Source organism: Musa acuminata, chromosome BXJ3-7, assembly GCF_036884655.1.
Source record: "Musa acuminata AAA Group cultivar baxijiao chromosome BXJ3-7, Cavendish_Baxijiao_AAA, whole genome shotgun sequence".
Lineage (NCBI taxonomy): Eukaryota > Viridiplantae > Streptophyta > Magnoliopsida > Zingiberales > Musaceae > Musa > Musa acuminata.
In genome coordinates, this window is record NC_088355.1 from 21,686,944 (window position 1) to 21,707,308 (window position 20,365).

Consider the following 20,365-nt stretch of genomic DNA (forward strand, 5'->3'; position numbering starts at 1 on the left):
TAACCAATTCCTTCTCCTCGTGCCAGCCGTCATACCTGCGAATAAAGACGCCCGTCGTCCAAGCTCACCCTTCCAAATGGCCCTCTCTCTCTCTCTCCATATTTGGCGTCCTCTTCTCTTTCCGCTGTCTTCATCCGAAGAATCTGCGTCTTCTTCTCTGTTCTCCCACCCCAAACAAGCCTACCAATCCCTAAAGAATACGCCCACACCTATCCCTAGTCGAAGGCTTGCCCCTCCTTCCCTTCTTCCCCTGACCACACTCATCATCATTGTCCTCCTCATCGTCCGAAATGGTTCCCTCCACGAGAGAGACGGCATAGGAGATACAGTACCTGCCATCTTTCTGTCGCCCTCGACGACAAGGAGGAGAGCTAGGCGAGACCGGGGTGGTGGATGGTGTGGATGCCAAGCGACGTCGCGTGCTGCATGGGGCTGCCGCGGTCCCTGTCGCAGTCCACAGGTTCCCCTCTCATCCCTGACGCCGGCGCCACCGTCGCCGCCGCCGCCGGCTCTTTCCCATCAGCGGATGGCGATCTCAGCATCCGCGTCTCCCCCCGCGGCCACAGACGCCACAACAGCTTCTCCTATTTCCGCCTCCCCACCGACCCGCTCCTCCGCCTCTCCGTCCTCAAGTTGGACGGCTCCTCCTTCGGTGGCAATTCCATACTCGTAATCGAACCCCTTGTCTGTTCACTCGTTTCTGGATTTGCCTAATTTTCGTGTCGATTGTTCGCAGATGTGCAAATCGCGAAGACCGCATGCGTGGGGGAGCTAAAGGAAGCCATCGAGGAACTCTTCAGTCAGCCTTCCAAAGACGGGAGTTGCATCATATCTTGGTGGGAACCTTTTTGATTCGTCACTTTCCCTAAAATCTCGTCATAAATATTTTGTTTTGCACACATATATTATCTATGCAATGAAATGGATGCTATATAATTTCACTGTCCTCTCAAAGGTCGTTCTTTTATGCTAATTCATGTTGGGTGCCTGGCAAAAAGGTACTGCTGGCTCACATTTAATGCTATATTTTCTTAGAACAGGGCTCGTGAGTGTTCTCTGGGTTTTTTTTTTCCTTGTTTCTTTTGGATGCATCCGGCTCTTATGATTGTGTTTATTATAATAGGTCTCATGTATGGGGTCACTTCTGCTTAAGTTACAACGAATACACATTGACGAATGATAAGGCTTGTCTGAGAAATTTCGGAATCAAAGATGGAGATCAGGTCAGCATACAAATGAGTTTCTTCATTAATTTTCTTAGATGCACATTAGTTGGTCCAAGATACAGGCCGAAGAAATGGTAGCCTCAGGCTACCTGTAAATTATTATTCAAGTTCTCTTTGATGGATGTTTGGCTGCCGATGATTTCACTTAAACTAGGATGCAACATATATGTGCAATATTTGATCCAACCTTGAGTGCATAGCATCTACTATTGCTGTATTGTTCTTTTTTTTTTTAAGTAAAAATAAATTGATTATGTGTAAAGTTTCTACAAATAGTTTTGTCTATACAAGTCATAGACGAAGCCAAGTAACTCATAGAGTACCCATGCGGTAGTTATGACTACACATACTGTAGACTATAACTCCTAACTATAGCCAACAAATAAAATGTAATATCCAGATATGCCAAGACTACCTATGGGTGCAACATTTAACATCATGCTCAAGATCTTTAGTTAATAGCAAAATTGAATTTGACAAAAATATCTTTTTTTCTTCGTGTAAAGTGCTCCATTTTGAGATCGTGCTCCATATATGATCTTGAGTCTTTAATAATCTCTGTCAAGAGCTGAGTATTGTTTGTGTGTTAACACTTAAAGATTCTGCTACATCTCTCATTTCACATCCACCAAATAGCATATATGAAAGTAACCTTTGCCAATTATGTAAGAGGTCATTTTCTTGAAAAAATTGCATAAGGTCACATAATTCTTGATGTAAGTTTGGTTGCGACAGTCTATTGAGTTTGAATCGCCGGAGAATCTCCTTCCATATTCATTTAGTATAGTCACAAGCAAAATAGAGGTGGTCAACAGTTTCTTCTTGTTGCATACAAAGGGAGCATCGGTTAACATGATAGATACCTCTTATCTTCATATTGTCTATTGTAGGTAGTTTATTAAGAAGGGCCTGCTATGTACATAAAGAATGTCTCTGTGATCCCGGTCGATCCCATGTCCAACTACTTGGGATCCACTTGTTATTTCTTTACCTGATTTGATTCCAAGCGGATGTGGCACTAAATTTGTCATTGTCATGAGGCCAAATAGGTATATCTGAAGAGTTGTTCCTGATTGGAATAGCTGTGATAGTCAGCCAAAGTGATAACATTTCAGGAGAAATAGGATTAGGGAGATACCAGGTACCGTTAGCAATGAACTAAGAAACATTCCAATCTTTGGGAGCCCCAAGGTCTTTTCGTATTTTGTCACCATATAATTGAAATATACTTTTCCCATTCACCCAAGGATCGTACCACATGTTAGTACTAGTTCCAGAAGAGATTGCATAAGAAATATGTTTGATTAGCTAATTCCTTGCCTTTAAAATTCCTTTTTAAGCTGTAGAGTAGTATGTTCTTGTTGAAATTTCTCAAATTGATTCCTTTGAAAGATACCTAGCAGAAACTCATTGTGACCATAAGTAACATTTGTTTTGCAAAAGATCCCACAATTGCTGTACCAAACATGCTTTATTCCAATCTCTAGTATTTCTCAGATTCAGCCCCCCTTCATCTTTCGGTTTGCAGATGCTATCCCAATTTACCATATGCAATGTCTTATCATTTGTGTCATTCTAGAAGAAGTTCATTAATAACCATTCAATATCTTGGAGAAGTCCAACAGGCAGAAGAAATGCATTAGACCAATATATAGAGTAAGAGTACAACACCGAACGGATGAGTTCAAGTCGTCCTGCTTTTGAAAGAAGCCTATTTTTCCAGGAGGTAATTCTATTCTTTATTTTTTGTAGGATAGGCCGACAATGGGTTTTGTGAATGCTAGTGGATATGAGTGGGAGACCCAGATAAGGAACTAGCAGACTTCCCTCACTAACCCCCAGAGTGTGTGCAATAAGGTCCTTATTCTCAATGCAAGGACCCATATAGACTTTACTTTTCGCATGATTTAACTGAAGGCCAGAAACCATACCAAGGTTGTTCAGAATAGTAGCCAGGCTCCTCACTAAAGTTGAATCATTCTGAAGAAAGATAAGTAAATCATCTACAAAAGTTATGTGTGATATATGAATAGAACTAGCATTGGGTACCTTAATGCTGCCATTCGAGAGTGCCTGTTCTAACATACAGCTGAGTCATTCCATTGCAATAGTAAAGAGATATAGAGAGAGTGGATCACCTTGTTGGATGCCATTCATGCTCCCAAAAAAACCAATAGGTGAGCCATTGAAGAGTATTGAAAACTTTGGAGTTTCCAAGCAACTTTGAATCCAATTAACCTATTGCTATGGGAATTTCATATCGAGGAGTATCTTATAGATAAATTTCCTATTAACTGAATCAAAGGCTTTCCGTAAATCAGCTTTAAAACAGATTTTCATCCCTCTTGCTTTTGAGTGCAGATCCTTGACCAAGTCATTAGCAAGCAGAATATTATGATGTATACTTCTCCATTTGATGAAAGCAATCTGATTAGGACTAATGATCTTGTGTATTACCTTTTGCATTCTATCTGTCAACACTTTAGAGATGATCTTGTAAATAAAGTTGCATAATGATAAGGGTCGATAGTTCTCTGGTGAATCAGCCCCTGCATTCTTGGGAATTAAAGAAATAAAAGTGCAATTCATCTCTCTAAGAATATGACCTGAAGAGAAAAAATGTTGGCAAGCCTTAATCACATCATTACCAAATAATAGACCATGTAATTTGGTAAAATTCAGTTAGAAATCCATCTGGACCAAGGCTTTTGTGCTTCGGTGACTTAAAGACAACTTTTACAATTTCGTCATCTGTAATTGGGGCAATGAGGATTGAAATGGCATCCGAATCAAGCTTTCTAGTTGGCTCCACATGAATGTTATTAGGTTGCACCGCTTGATTGAGTAAGGAATAAAAAAATCGCTCACTGTATGCTTTAACCTCATCTAAATTCTCAATAAGATTACTATATTTGTCTCTGCATTATCTGATGCGGTTAACTGCCCTTCGAGTAGCAATGGAAGCATAGAAAAACTTAGTATTGGAATCCCCTAAAGTAAGGCAATATTGTCGAGACTTCTGCTTTGCAAAACTTTCCTCCTGCTTTAAGGCTTGCATGAAGTTATTTCTGGCTTTTGTCTTTTTGTGGATAAGATTCTCATCTTGGGGTTGAAGTTGTAGTTCATGTTGCATTGCCATTAGTTCCTTTTTGCAAATTTGAACCCGGGTGGTAACATTTCCAAAGGTATTTGTATTCCACTCCTTAAGTGCTATTTTACCGGCTTTGAGCTTTTGACATAAGATGTAAGGGGGCGAACCATGTATATTAACATTCCAGGCTGATCTGATAATATCTGACATAAGTTGCATTGTTCTCATTTATAGGCATTGTTAATGACATCCCCTGCTTCATTAGAACAGCATTTGTCACATCACCCCTAGGCCTTCTTAAGATTTGATGTGGACTATTGGAATCAATATTATACCAATGTTTTTGCTAAATTGGTGAGATTAGAAATGTTCTTGAATTGAATTTTCAGTAAGAAGAAGCTGGTGTTGCATTCTTTTGAAAACGAATGACGCCCGTCTCTTTTCTGTACATGTATATACATAATGATGCAAGTGAAGCAGATAGATACTGACTTTCCTTATATTTCCTCATGTACTAGCAGCTACTTGGAGAACTTCTTTTGCTATTTTTCTAGTCCAACATAGGTGAAATTGTTGGAGTTCTTCTGATATAAATTGGTTATATAATATCATAAATTTTAGGCCTCAGGGAATTTATCCACTCTTTCAATCCTCAACAGATAAATATGTGCAATTGAATGAAACAATTCTTCTATTAGAAGATTCAACATGTGTACAATCAAAAAATTTATATATACCACCTACAGATAAAGGGAGAAAGAGAAAAGCAGGGTTCTGTCCTAAGTAATAACTTTAGTTGTACCTGAGATGTATGCATTGCCACAAGTTACCACAGAATGTTTTAAGAAGGAGAATGTTTTCTTGTTCTCTGGAAGTGAATTCCTTAACAAACTTTCAGTATATTTTGCTACGTGTTTTCTTGTATATGAAATATCTTGATTTATCTTTGACAGAGTCAGATATATTATCATGGATTAATTTGTTCAATCTATCTTATTGGATAATTTCTTGACATCTCTATTGAATTATATATGATCAATTTGATCGGTTGATTATGAAGTCATGCTTCTGCACTAAGACTTAAATAGGTAGCTAATATCATAGACATGTGCAAAGACTGCATCGCAACTAGATCACTTTATGGCAAGATGCATGTCTTTAGTCATATGATCAGTCTTCATTTAAAAACAGCTTTGGTCTTAAACATCACTGACTTGTTCACTGCCTAAATTTATTCTCTTTTTGATCCCTTGATCTGAGTTCTTTTGTGTCTTTGCTGCATCTTTTAATTCTCCTAACAATTTCTAATTATGTTTTGCCCATACAATTTGTAGAATTAGTTGTTTGGACATAAATAATTGCTTTTTTCTTTCTTTTTCTGATGCAGCTTCATTTTATTAGACATCTTTCTCTCAACCACGGGCCAAGCGAAGGAAGTTTGAAAAATCATGGGACTGATTCAATACAACAGAGAAAGTATGTCTCTAATATTCTTTTCCATGTTTATCACGTTCATTAGTTTTGAAAATCATAATATATACCATTGTTCATTTAGAGATAACCAGGCACATTTAAAATATGTCATTCACTGGTTCTCTTTGCTGATTCTAAATATTTTTCTTTTCCCATTTCTGAAGGTCATTGACAGGGTCAAAAGTTCATAATGAAGTTGCAGTGAAAGACAAGAACAAGGATCATGAGGGAGTTGCTTCTAGTCAATTTGTAGACGAACAAAATGATGATGATGATGATGATGATGATGACCAGATTGGACGGATGGAATTCAAGTTGCGTCGTCTATTTCGTGGATTATTTCCCTATGCCAAACTTGGGACATCTCAGGATGATGAGTATTCCAAAGCTAGCTGAATCACCCAAAGTCGAGCACAGATGACATGAAACTATTCCAGTAAATTCTCAATGGAAATAATTTTGATGTGGGTATCTTCCTGACCAGTTGCCGACCTTTGGTTTTTGCAACTCCCAAGGATTTTTGGTTTTCGTAGTTAAGATGATACATTCTTAAACATAGTGATATTTGATGACGTGTTAGTATAATTTGGTTCACTTATCTTGTAACTTGTTTCAGATATGGGGAAACATATCTTTCGATCATCCCTAGCAGACAGTCTTGACAGTCGGAGACATTAAGTGACTTGGCATAAATGTGTCCAGACAGTCAGCTGCCCTTCAGACAATTTATGCATAGAAACCATCAGCACAGAACTGAAGGAAATTGTTAGCAGTGCACTAAACAACAAAAGATGTTGAATGCCTAAATTGAAAACAAACCTACTATTTCCTTGTTGGAAATATTTTATTTTCCTAGTGAGCTGAAAATTTCTGATCCTTAAAGTTAAAGTAGAAGACCATAATTTTAGGAGAACCATTGGAATTTATTTCTCATAATGATTTTTACATGATAGTTGAGATGAAATCTTATATTACTGCTTGACAGAAAGGAATGGACTACTATGAACACTATTCTTGAGATGGACTGCCAAATTTATTAAAGTTGCAAGTTTTTTAGAATCTGAGCATCCAAATCAGATTTGCCCGTGAAATCAATATTGGTTGTAGAAAAAATGTGACAGGTGAAACAAGGACTTTTTATGAGTGAACCGAATAACATTGATCATTTTCTCTCAGTACTTGATTTGTATTCATGGAGACCTTAATCTACTTTGAATGAAATTGAACTAGTTTCCATTTATCCATCAGCACCAAATATTGCAGGTTGTCAAAGAGCACAAGCACTTATGGCTGCAGTGCTCATTCTGTCAAGAATAGTATTAAGCTAGCTTGTCTGTTTACAGCAAATTGCAACAATGTTGAAGCTTGTACTCATACAAGCCATGCAAATTTGAGCATGTTCTTCACCACATAAATAATGACTTGGAGAAGGTGAAGGAGGTCTTTTTCTAGTTCTAGAAAAAAAAATTTCGAGCATGAAAGTTGAAAGAATTATGGAAATTGCTTGCATTGTTTCCCCAAGCTGGATGACGATCATAAGACCTCTGAAGATGCTGCATGATATCTACAGCAGCTGCAGTCATCATAAAAATGCATTTGGAAGATAATTTACTGCTCTAATTGTAATAATATTTTGCAAAATATGTTGGATTGTTGTTCTCCTGTAATGGTAACAGATCATTATTTCTTTTTCGATGACATAACTACATTGAGCAAAAAAACTTTGTTTGTTTCCATAAAGAAGAAACAAGTTAAGAATTGGGGTTTTGTCTTAGTAAAAGAGGAGGTAAAGAGCATGAAGACTCTGTGCCTCATGCCAGTGTGAATCAATATTGACAACAAGATACTTGATGACTCCTCTATAATCCTCCTTATACCCTTCATAACCAAACAGCTGCATGTAATGGTTCACACCATCCATGAAATCTACAAGTTCTTTAACATGTCGAGATTCATTTTCAGGAGTACTATCTTGATTTCATGGTTTCAAAAAGATGACTTCAATGAACTCATGTAGAAGTTCCAGTGACACAAGAAAACATTAATGCATTACAAAATATACTGCAGTGACCAACACAAATCTGAAAAATCTTAAAGTTGCTGCTAATTTTGTAAATCTTCATTATTTTGGAAGAAGAAATATAGAGACTCAAGGAAGCAAATTTGTTTTTTGATAAGTAAAAGTAAATTGATTATGTATAAAATTTTTACAAATAGTTTTGTCTATATAAGTCATAGACGAAGCTAGATAACTCCTAAAGTATACATGTGGTAGTTATGACTACACATGTTATAGATTATGACTCTTAACTATAGTCAATAAATAAAATATAATGTCTAGATATGTTAAGACTATATGTGAGTACAACATTTAACATCATGCCTAAGAACTTTAGCTAATAGCAAAATTAAATTTGATAAAAATATCTTTTTCTCTTCGTGTAAAGTGTTCCATTTTGAGATTATGCTCCGTGATCTTGAGTCTCCAATAATCTCTGTCAAAAGCATTGTTTGTGTGTTGACATTCAAAGATTCGGCTACATCTCTCCTTCCAGATCCACCAAATAGCACATCTGAAAGTAGCATTTGCCAATTATGTAAGAGACCCTTTTCTTGAGAAACATTGCATGAGATCACCTAATTCTTGATGCAAGTTTGGCTACGGTAGCCTATTGAGTTCGAATCGCTAAAATCTCCTTCCATATCCATTTAGTATAGTCACAAGCAAAATAGAGGTGGTCAACAGTTTCTTCCTGTTACATACAAAGGGAGCATCGGTTAACATGATAGATACTTCTTATCGTCATATTATCTACTATAGGTAGTTTATTAAGAAGGGTCTGTCATGTGCATAAGGAATGTCTCTATAATCTCGGTCGATCCCATGTCCAACTACTTGGGATCCATTTGTTATTTCTTTGCCTGATTTGATTCTATGCGGATGTGGCACTAAATTTACCATTGTCATGTGGCCAAATAAGTATATTGGAAGAGTTGTTCCTGATTGGAATAGCTATGATATTCGGCCAAAGTGATAACATTTTAGGAGAAATAGGATTACGGAGACACCAGGTACCGTTAACAATGAACTCGAAAACCTTCTAATCCTTGGGAGCCCCAAGGTTTTTTCATATTCTGTCACTATATAATTGAAATATACTTTTCCCATTCACCCAAGGATCGTACCACATATTAGTGCTAGTTCTGGACGAGATTGTATAAGAAATGTGTTTGATTAGCCAATTCCTTGCCTTCAAAATTCCTTTCCAAGCTGCAGAGTCATATGTTCTTGTTGAAACTTCCCAAATTGATTCCTTGGAAAGAGATCTAGCAAAAATCCATTATGACCATAAGGAACATTTATTATGCAAAAGATCCCACTTCATCTTTTCGGTTTGTAGATGCTGTCCTAATTTACCATATACAATGTCTTATCATTTGTGTCATTCCAAAAAAAGTTCATTAATAACCATTCAATATCTTGGAGAAGTCCAACAAGTAGAAGAAATGCATTAGACCAATATATAGAGTAAGAGTACAACACCGAACGGATGAGTTCAAGTCGTCCTGCTTTTGAAAGAAGCCTATTTTTCCAGGAGAAAATTCTATTCTTTATTTTTTGCAGGATAGACTGATAGTGGATTTTGTGAATGCCAGTGGATATAAGTGGGAGACCTAGATAAGGAACTAATAGGCTTCCCTCACTAACCCCAGAGTGTGTGCAATAAAGTCCTTATCCTCAATGCAAGGACCTATATAGACTTTACTTTTCGTATGATTTAACTGAAGGCCAGAAACTATACCAAAGTAATTCAGAATAGTAGCCAAGTTCCTCACTGAAGTTGAATCATTCTGAAGAAAGATAAGTAAATCATCTGCAAAAGTTATGTGTGATATATGAATAGAACTAGCATTGGGTACTTTAATGCTACCATCAAAGATTGCTTGTTCCAATATATAGCTGAGTCCTTCCATTACAATAGTAAAGAGATATGGAGAGAGTGGATCACCTTGTCGGATGTCATTCGTGCTCGTAAAAAAACCAATAGGTGAGCCATTGAAGAGTATAAAAAACTTTGGAGTTTCCAAACAACAATGAATCCAATTAACCTATTGCCGTGGGAGTTCATATCGAGGAGCATCTTATAGATAAATTTTCTATTAACTAAATTAAAGATTTTTCATAAATTAGCTTTAAAACATATTTTCGTTTCTCTTGCTTTTGAGTGTAAATCCTTGACCAAGTCATTAGCAAGAAGAATATTATGATGTATACTTCTTCCTTTAATGAAAACAATATGATTATGACTAATGATCTTGTGTATTTATCTTTTGCATTCTATCTGTCAACACTTTGGAACAATACAGAGAAGATTAAAATAACCCTGCATAAAAAAGCAAAATTTTCATTCTTAATTTAGATGCAAAAGAGAGTAGAATTCTCTAACCTCAGAGTTGACATCAACATACTTCGGAAGAGTAGCAAAAAGACATTGCAGAATGAAGCTTTGGTGTTGATAAACGGAGAAACTCACTCTACCATGGAGTTCAGTTGGCTGAACTGTTCTTTTCTTTCCTTCACGTGAAACCTTCGGCTCCAATTTAAAATGGAAGAGCGATGGAATCTTGGAAACGACACTGCCTACAAGCACTTCAAATAATACAGGAAATATACGTAGGTATACATATAGAAGACAGTATGCATATGTACATATATGTATATATATACATATATGGGGGCCTCGGAAGTCCTTGTGTTGCACTCTCTTCTCGCGTCTCTGCCGACGAGAACAGAGGAGGGGGAAAGTGGGTTGTTGGCGATCAGTGAAGGGAGAAGAGCCATTGCTGTCGACACTGCTCTCCTTCTGCGAGTTGAGGGAAGAAGCAGGGCGACCGCGTGCAGCCCGCTGCTCTCCTCCTTCCGCTTCTCATAGCGAGGAACAAAGGGAGAAGAGAACATATCTCTCATCGCCCTTCCTCTTCTTCCTCTTCTCGTCTCTCTGCCGGCGGGAACAGAGGAGGGGTAAATTGGGCTGTTGGCGATCGGTGAAGGGAGAAGAGAACTCCGTTCAGGATCGAAAACCTTCAGCGGCCTGGGAGATCCTCTGCTCTCCACAGAGGAGCAGAGAGCGGAGATCTGCTCACCCAAACACCCTATAGGGCACGCCTTCTCTGGACCGAGATCGGCGCTCGGTGAAGCGAGGAGATCTCACCACCACTGCTGGGCGACGGCGGCGGAGACTCTTCCAGACTGCTAGCAACGGGAAGGCTGTGATCGTCGACCTGCTGTGATCGCACCCTTCCCTCTGCAGCCCCTCTGCTCTCCTTCTTCCTCTTCTCAAAGAATCGAGGAGAAGAGGCACCGGCAAAGGAGGAGAGATCGCACCATCTGCTCTCCTCCTTCTTCCCCCTCCCCAAGAATAGGGGAGAAGCAGCAGGCGACCAGTTGGGAGAGGATTCATCGGCGAAGGTAGCGACGGATCGACGACCAATCCTCTCTGTGGCCAGTGGATCTGCGCTCTTCTTCTTGCGGTTGACACTCTTCTTCTTTGCGAAACAGGAGAGGAGAGATCAGAAGAAGGCTGCTGCGATCGCACCCTTCTTGTGGTCAGCGGTGCTCTGCTGGGGCCGGCGGTTCTGCACCCCCTGCTCTCCTCCTGTTCTACTCGGTAGAACAGAGGGTTTCTTTGGGGGCGGCACCTGCGTGCAGCCCTCTACTCTCCTTCTTCCCCTTCTCATAAAGAGGAACAAAGGTGAGGTGGGCTGGGTGATAGCGGTGGTGGCTGCAACGGGAAGGCTGGGATCATCGACCTGTGATCTCCCTATGCAGCCCCTCTTCCCAAGGAACAGGGATCCGTGCAGCCCCTAGCTTGCCATCTCATCAGCGAAACAGAGAAGAAGCGATAGTTCTGGCAGCTCCTCGTCTTCTCGGTTGAAAACAGGAGGATTTCTTTGGGGGCGGCAAGTGTGCCCTTCTAGCGACAGATCGGTTACTCCTAACGCTGCAAGGATATAACAGCGATGATCCCTTACCTCTCAAGTTGCTCCTCCGCTATCTTGTGAGATGCTCCTTCGATGAAGCAGCATCGAAACTTCTTTCCGGTGAGATGCTCATTCGATGAAGCAGCATCGAAACATATCGTGCTCTAGATCGCGGCCTCTTGCTCCCATTTCTAGTGACCCTCGACCTTGGACTAGCCTCTTCAAGGCTCCGGTTGGAAGTACAGATCTCAGCTTGGATTTCTTTGCTCGAGAAGTTTAGGTTGATAAGAAGATTACTGATTCCGCAGAGCTGATTGAGACATGGCCTATGACGATTGTTGGCTATGTGGTAGGTCTCAAAACATCCTATTTCCCACTATCATCATTTATCAAAACTAGATGGGGAACATCCCATTAGTCCCACATCGGAAGTGGATAATGTGTATGATTAGCTTATATAGACCTGATGAGTGTATGTATGGCCTTGACAAGGACATCAAGCTAATTGAGTTTGGGGATATTGTAACATCCCATTAGTCCCACATCGGAAGTGGGCAGCGCCTGATGAGTGTACTACGTTAACTCCCGCATCATAATAACCAACAAGGGGAGCATAGAGTACTTGGAGTATATCAATAGCGTATAACAATAAAGATGAATGTACTTGGAGTATATCAATAGTGTATAACAATAAAGATGAATCCCAAATATAATATGGTTCATCTATTTCTGAATGACCACCAAACATAATCTAGAGCATCGCAGGGTATTGTGAACAATAATTTGAGACAGTAGCAGTTTACCGAAAAATTTCAGATCCATGATTTTTATATCTAACAAGGGAAATATCATGTTCTAGGCTAAAATATTTCGAATAATTCAAAATAAATATGAGATCAAAGATTAATAATTCTGTAGGATGAGATTAGAACACTTGTGTTTGAGAATTATGATCCTAAATGAGAAGATTTGAGTAAGAAACCTCAAAGCCCCAAATTTTTTCTTCTTCTTTTTCCCCCTTTTTTTTTTCCTCATAGCATTCAAATCAAAATTTTTTTCCAATAACTTCCTTTGCTTCACGACCAGACTAGCCATAAAACATGTAGATTTTCTATTAAGAGGATTAGCTACCACATTGGTTTTGCCCGGGTGATAACGGATGGCACAATCATAATCCTTTATAAGTTCTATCCATCTTCGCTGCCTCATGTTTAAGTCTTTCTAAGTGAAAATAGATTTCAAACTCTTGTGATCAATAAAAATTTCAAATTGCTGACCATACAAAAAATGTCTCCAAATCTTTAGAGCAAAATCAATTGCTGCCAATTCCAAATCATGAGTTGGATAATTTAGTTCATAACCTTTTAGTTGTTTAGAAGCATAAGCAATCACTCTCCCTTCCTGCATCAAAACACAAGACCCTTTCTTGAAGCATCAGTAATAACTACAAATCCCTTACTACCACTTGGAATAGTGAGAATAGGGGCACTAGTCAATCTTCTTTTTAACTCTTGAAAACTTTGCTCACAATCATCATCCCCTACAAATTTCACATTCTTCTTAGTGGGTTTGGTGTGAGATTGAGTGATTTGAAAAAATCCCTCCACAAATCTCCTATAATAATCTATCATGCCCAAGAAGCTTCTAACTTATGTTACATTTGTTGGTACTTCTCATTTAACTATAGCTTCTACTTTTTTTGGATCAACAGATATGCCCTTCCTTGAAATCACATGGCCCAAGAAAGCAACTTCATTCAACCATAATTCACATTTGTTGAACTTTGCATACAACTTCTTTTCTCTTAGTATGGACAATACATTTCTCAAGTGTTCCTCATGCTCTATATTACTCCTTGAATACACCAATATGTCATCAATAAATATAATTACACAGCCATCCAAGAGTGGTTGAACTATCCTATTCATTAGTTCCATAAAAGCTATACCAATATGTCATCAATGAATATAATTACACAGCCATCTAAGAGCGATTGAGCTATCCTATTCATTAGTTTCATAAAAGCTACAGGGGCATTAGTTAAACCAAAAGGCATCACCAAGAATTCATAGTGACCATATCGAGTTCTAAAAGCTGTTTTTGGAATATCCTCCTCCTTGATCTTCAACTGATAGTAACCTGATCTCAGGTCAATCTTAGAGAATACTTGTGCACCCTACAGTTAACCAAACAAATCATCAATTCTGGGTATGAGATACTTATTTTTGATGGTCGCCTGATTCAACTGTCTATAATCAATACAAAGCCTCAATGTTCCATCCATCTTTTTAACTAACACCGAAGCACCCTATGATAAAAAAAAGTGCATGTGGGACTAATGGGATGTTAGTCCTCGTCAAGGCCCGACATAACCAAGATCGAACCCTAGCACATGTGAGGTTTAACTCAGTGGTGGCTCCACGCTGTGATGATGAGCTAACTAACCAATAACTCCATTTTGATCCTTCAACCGTGGACCAAAATGCTTAAGCGGGAGTTAACGTAGTACACTCATCAGGCCCATATAAGCTAATCATACACATTGCCCACTTCCGATGTGGGACTAATGGGATGTTACAATATCCCCAACTCAATTAGCTTGACGTCCTCGTCAAGGCCCGACATAACCCAGATCGAACCCTATCATAGTGCATGTGAAGTTTAACTCAGTGGTGACTCAGTGGTGGCTACACGCCGCGATGAGTTTTCGACTTCATCCACGGGTAGCCCTTTCCTGCCCAAATGCTAGGTTGGCTCTGATACCAAATGTCACTGCCCGAGTCTGATAAGCTAACTGGCCAATAACTCCATTTTGGTCCTTCAACCATGGACCAAAATGCTTAAGGGGGAGTTAACGTAGTACACTCATCAGGCCCATATAAGCTAATCATACACATTGCCCACTTCCGATGTGGGACTAATAGGATGTTACAATATCCCCAACTCAATTAGCTTAATGTCCTCGTCAAGGCCGAACATAACCCAAATCGAACCTTAGCACAATGCATGTGAGGTTTAACTCAGTGATGAGTTCTCGACTCCATCCACGGTGCTTAAGCGGGAGTTAATGTAGTACACTCATCAGGCCCATATAAGCTAATCATACACATTGCCCACTTTCGATGTGGGACTAATGGGATGTTACAATATCCCCAACTCAATTAGCTTAATGTCCTCGTCAAGGCCCGACATAACCCAGATCGAACCCTAGCATAGTGCATGTGAGGTTTAACTCAGTGGTGGCTCCACGTCGATGAGTTCTCGACTCCATCCACGGGTAGCCCTTTCCTACTCGAGCCCTCTCACCCTGCCCAAATGCTAGGTCGGCTCTGATACCAAATGTCACGACCCGAGTCTGATAAGCTAACTTGCCAATAACTCCATTTTGGTCCTTCAACCACGGACCAAAATGCTGCCCAAATGCTAGGTCCGCTCTGATACCAAATGTCACGACCCGAGTTTGATAAGCTAACTTGCCAATAACTCCATTTTGGTCCTTCAACTACGGACCAAAATGCTCAAGTGGGAATTAACGTAGTACACTCATTAGGCCCTTATAAGCTAATCATACACATTGCCCACTTCCGATGTGGGACTAATGGGATGTTACAATATCTCCAACTCAATTAGCTTGATGACATAACCCAAATCGAACCCTAGCACAGTGCATGTGAGGTTTAACTCAATGGTGGCTCCACGCCGCGATGAGTTCTCGACTCCATCCATGGGTAGCCCTTTCCTACTCGAGCCCTCTCACCCTGCCTAAATGCTAGGTCCGCTCTGATACCAAATGTCACGACCCGAGTTTGATAAGCTAACTTGCCAATAACTCCATTTTGGTCCTTCAACTACGGACCAAAATGCTCAAGTGGGAATTAACGTAGTACACTCATTAGGCCCTTATAAGCTAATCATACACATTGCCCACTTCCGATGTGGGACTAATGGGATGTTACAATATCTCCAACTCAATTAGCTTGATGACATAACCCAAATCGAACCCTAGCACAGTGCATGTGAGGTTTAACTCAATGGTGGCTCCACGCCGCGATGAGTTCTCGACTCCATCCATGGGTAGCCCTTTCCTACTCGAGCCCTCTCACCCTGCCTAAATGCTAGGTCGGCTCTGATACCAAATGTTACGACCCGAGTTTGATAAGCTAATTGACCAATAACTCCATTTTGGTCCTTCAACCGCGGACCAAAATGCTTAAGCGGGAGTTAACGTAGTACACTCATCAAGCCCATATAAGCTAATCATACACATTACCCACTTCCGATGTGGGACTAATAGGATGTTACACGCTAGTCTCTTGATGTCCATTTGGAGTTAGATAGCCTACAATCTATTCCCTTATGGGTATCCTTTCATGGTTTTCATCTACATCTTTGGAGTCGATGTTTTATTGTAAAGTTATGCAGCACTTTGGGACCACCACTCTACATTGATAAAGCAAAGACGGAATTAGCATTTGCTTGAGTATATGTACTGGTTTCTTTCGACGAAGATCTTCCTAATGAGGTTTTTTATCATGATCTTGATGGGAATACTCTCTTGTAAATAAAGTTGCATAATGATATGGGTCGATAGTTCTCTAGTGAATCTGCTTCTGCATTATTAGGAATTAAAGAAATATAAGTGCAATTTGTCTCTCTAAGAATATGACCTCAAGAGAAAAAATATTGGCAAGCCTTAATCACATCATTACCAATAATAGACCATGTAATTTGGTAAAATTGAGTTGGAAATCCATCTAGACTAGGGCTTTTGTGCTTCGGTGACTTAAAGACAACTCTTACAATTTTGTCATTTGTAATTGAGGCACTGAGGATTGAAATGACATCCGAATCAAGCTTTTTAGTTTGATCCGCATGAATGTTATTAGGTTGCACTGCTTGATTGAGTAAGGAATAAAAAAATCACTCAGTGTATGCTTTAACCTCATCTAAATTCTCAATAAAATTACCATATTTGTCTCTGCATTTTCTGATGTGGTTAACGACCCTTCGAGTATCAATCGAAGCATAGAAAAACTTAGTATTGGAATCCCCTAAAGTAAGCCAATGCTGTCGAGACTTTTGCTTCGCAAAACTTTCCTCCTACTTTAAGGCTTACATGAAGTTATTTCTAACTTCTATCTCTTTATAGATAAGATTCTTATCTTAGGGCTGAAGTTGCAGCTCATGTTTGTTAGGATCAAGAGCACTAAGAGGGGTGGGGTGAATTAGTGCAGCGGAAATCTTTCAACGATAAAACATGTTCGAACGATAAAAACGATTTCGGTGTGAAAGCCGATTCTAAGATTACTTTAACTTAAGATCAAGTGACATGACGTTAAAATCAATCTATGAAGGCAGTTTGCAGTTATGATGAAAACCAGAATATAAGCGCAAACTGAAATATGATGTTCGTACGAAGAAGCTGATTTACATCTAAATGCTAATTCATAAATCACTTGATTAGGCGACATGCAGTTTAAGCAAGGATATAAAGGTAGTTTGCAGTTATGATTGAAATCAAAACGTAAACGCAAACTGAAATATGATGATCGTACGAAAAAACAGATTTACGTCTAAACGCTGATTCGGAAAGTGCAAAGCTTGAAACCCGATTGTATATGCGCAGAAAGTAATAAGCTTTAGAGGAGGTTTGCAGTAAAGATAATATGCTCAAAGTAAATGCAAACCGAGATTTAGAGTAGTTCGGTCAATCTTGACCTACTCCACTTTTGGCTTCCTCCACCGACGAGGTCACCGACGTCAACTAGAGGCCTTCCTTCAATAGGCGAAGGCCAACCACCCTTTTATAGTTTCACTCCTTTTGACAGGCTTAGGAGACAACCCTTACAGAATTTTCTCTCCTCTCTTTATAACTCAGAACTTGGAAGAACAGAGGGAGAAGAACTTTTGGCCTTTACAATAATTTTGAGCTCTAAGAATCACAGAAAAAGATCAAGATTTCGGTGTAAGTTCATGCCCTTTCAGTGCTAAATGGGTGGGGTATTTATAGGCCCCAACCCAGTTCAAATTTGGAGCTCAAAATTATCAATTCCCGGAATTCCGGGATCAGGCGGTTGCACCTGCTGACTGAGGCGGTTGCACCGCCTGGCAGAGCTCGAAGACTGAGCCTCTAGGTGGTACCACCTCTTTCAGGGGCGGTTGCACCTCCTGCTAGAGCTCGAAGACCGAGCTCAGGCGGTTGCACCTGCTGACTGAGGCGGTTGCACCGCTTGGCAGAGCTCGAAGACCGAGTTCAAGCGGTGCCACCTCTTGTCAGGGGAGGTTGCACCACCCAGTCTCGCTTGGATACTGAGCCCAGGCGGTGCCACCGCCTGGCTGGAGCGGTTGCACCTCCGAGTCTCGCTCAGAGACTGAGCCCAAGCGGTGCAACCTCCTGCCTTGGGCGGTTCAACCGCCTGGCAGAAATCAGGGTCCGAATGGGTTGATCCATTCGGCCCAATTTGGGTTTTTCAGGGGCCCAATTGCCCCAAGATTAAGTTAATGGGATCACCTCCCATTTCCAACTTAATCATTGTGCTAACTATGATTTTTCCTAAGACATTTACTGCAGCTTGCTCCGATGCGTCAATCGCTTCTTCCAGCGAACTTCCGTCGATCATCCGATGAACCCTCGGTGATGCTTCTCTGGACTTCCAGCAAACTCCTGGACTTGCGACGATTCACTTGGCGAGTTCCGACGAGCTTCTTTGGCAAGCTTATGGACTTCTCGGATTTATTCTCTCAGAACCTCCGACGACTGTCCAAACTTCCGTCGAACTCTCGAACTCCCAATGTGATCATTGTCTTGACTCCGGCGCAACTCCTGCTGCATGTCTTACTTTCATCGTAGTTAATCCTACACACTTATCTCAACATATAGATTAGATAACAAATGACAATTGACTTCATCATCAAAATCCGAGATTTAACAATCTCCCCCTTTTTGATGATGACAATCAATTGATAATGGAGTTAACCTTAACTCCCCCTGTCTATATGCCATACTTGAGATAAGTCATTCTTGAATTCAAAACCTAAGAATTCAAGAGATATATTGATAAGTTAAAATCATTTGAACTTATCAATACTCCCATCATGATTCCCATCATGATGTATCTCTCTGAAGATGATGTCAAGGCTTAACATTCATTTTTAAATATAACAAGTTTGAATGATGGTAATAATAGCAATTCATCATATTGTAAGATATCAACTCGTAGATTTTCGATGTAAGTTTTTTTTTGTTTGATATCTTGACACGATACAAACAAGGCATAATGCAAATTAATCATAGCATCTGTTCATATATCTCTTGGTGATGCAAGCATGGCATAATCATAGCATCAGTGTTTATAGCATTAATTCATATATTTCTCGGTGATGCAAGCATGGCATAATTATAGCATCAGTGTGTATAGCATCAATTCATATATTTCTCGGTGATGCAAGCATGGCATAATTATAGCATCAGTGTGTATAGCATCAATTCACATATTTCTCCTCCTTTGTCATCAACAAAAAGCATGGTAGTTGTGATACCAGGAGAACAATATAAGCAAATTTTGAGCATAAGTGCGATAATTGTTCATGCCTTTACTAGGTTCACGTTATTTTCCAATTGTAAGTGATAGGAAATCAGGCATATAAAGGAAAGCATGATTCGTAGATTGCTTTGAATACTTCTTCCTTTTTATTTGTTATAATCTTTTTGCATGAAGGAGAAAAGCCATTTATGATACCAGCTATTTGTGAGTTTACTTTGAGTCAAGATATGTGTGTGAAACAACTTTTTGCAAGTAAAAATACTATCATCCATATTTCAAGATGGAATTCATAAGTAAGAATCATTTCATCAAATCCATTTCAGAAAAAATATTTTTCATAAGAGTGTATGAGAAAATCTGATTTTTAGCATTCCAATTGTTAAGCGAATCCGAAAATGAAATGAACTCTTTCATGCATTCGGACAAGACTATGCTACAGATTTTCAAATACAATCATGAAGACAAAATATTTTTGTATTCAACACATAATTTCCAACATGTTATTTAGGCATGCAATGGCATTCAAGTGATTTGATCATTCAATAAAATCCGAAAAATAATTTTAACTAGTTTATGTATTCGGACACATCAACATTCCTAATTCTCTTCTTATGAAATCAAATTGTTCTTCACTTAGAGGTAAAAATATCAGCTAGTTGATGTTTAGTATTAATATCATGGCAATGTCATGACTTATCAACTGCATTGGTATATCACTTTCTCAAATTATATTTATCATGGAAATCAAGGCACAAGGTTTTCAAAACATTTAGTTTCAATGTAAAATCCGAGATAAACAATGAGAGATGTTTGTAACTCTGCATATGCTCACAAAAAAAATATATCAGGTAACCATATCAAGGATCAAGGCAAAACCCATCACGGTGAGTAACATAAGGAGTTTACAACAACAACAGATGATTGTGTTCATACAAGCTCATTCATAAGGTGGAAAATTAAAGTGCCTAAATAAAGAGTCAAATTATCGATGAATTTGCTGCAGCTCAGATAGGATTTGATCTTGTCGATGTTCAAGCCGTTTTTATCTT

The 20,365-nt window shown here is 39.3% G+C and overlaps 1 protein-coding gene and 1 long non-coding RNA gene across 2 annotated transcripts; both read left to right on the forward strand.

The window, feature by feature from the left end:
• The first annotated feature begins 77 nt into the window (after nt 1-77).
• LOC135642601 (uncharacterized) lies at nt 78-6,432 on the forward strand. The gene is made up of 5 exons (XM_065158884.1): nt 78-652; nt 737-836; nt 1,124-1,223; nt 5,705-5,793; nt 5,955-6,432. The coding sequence occupies exons 1-5, from the start codon at nt 394-396 to the stop codon at nt 6,184-6,186; spliced, it is 780 nt and encodes a 259-aa protein (XP_065014956.1). The 5' UTR covers nt 78-393; the 3' UTR covers nt 6,187-6,432.
• Nucleotides 6,433-10,533: 4,101 nt separating this feature from the next.
• On the forward strand, nt 10,534-12,498 carry LOC135643025 (uncharacterized). The gene is made up of 2 exons (XR_010498129.1): nt 10,534-11,260; nt 11,351-12,498. It is a non-coding gene; the product is annotated as an uncharacterized LOC135643025 (long non-coding RNA).
• The last annotated feature ends 7,867 nt before the right edge of the window (nt 12,499-20,365 follow it).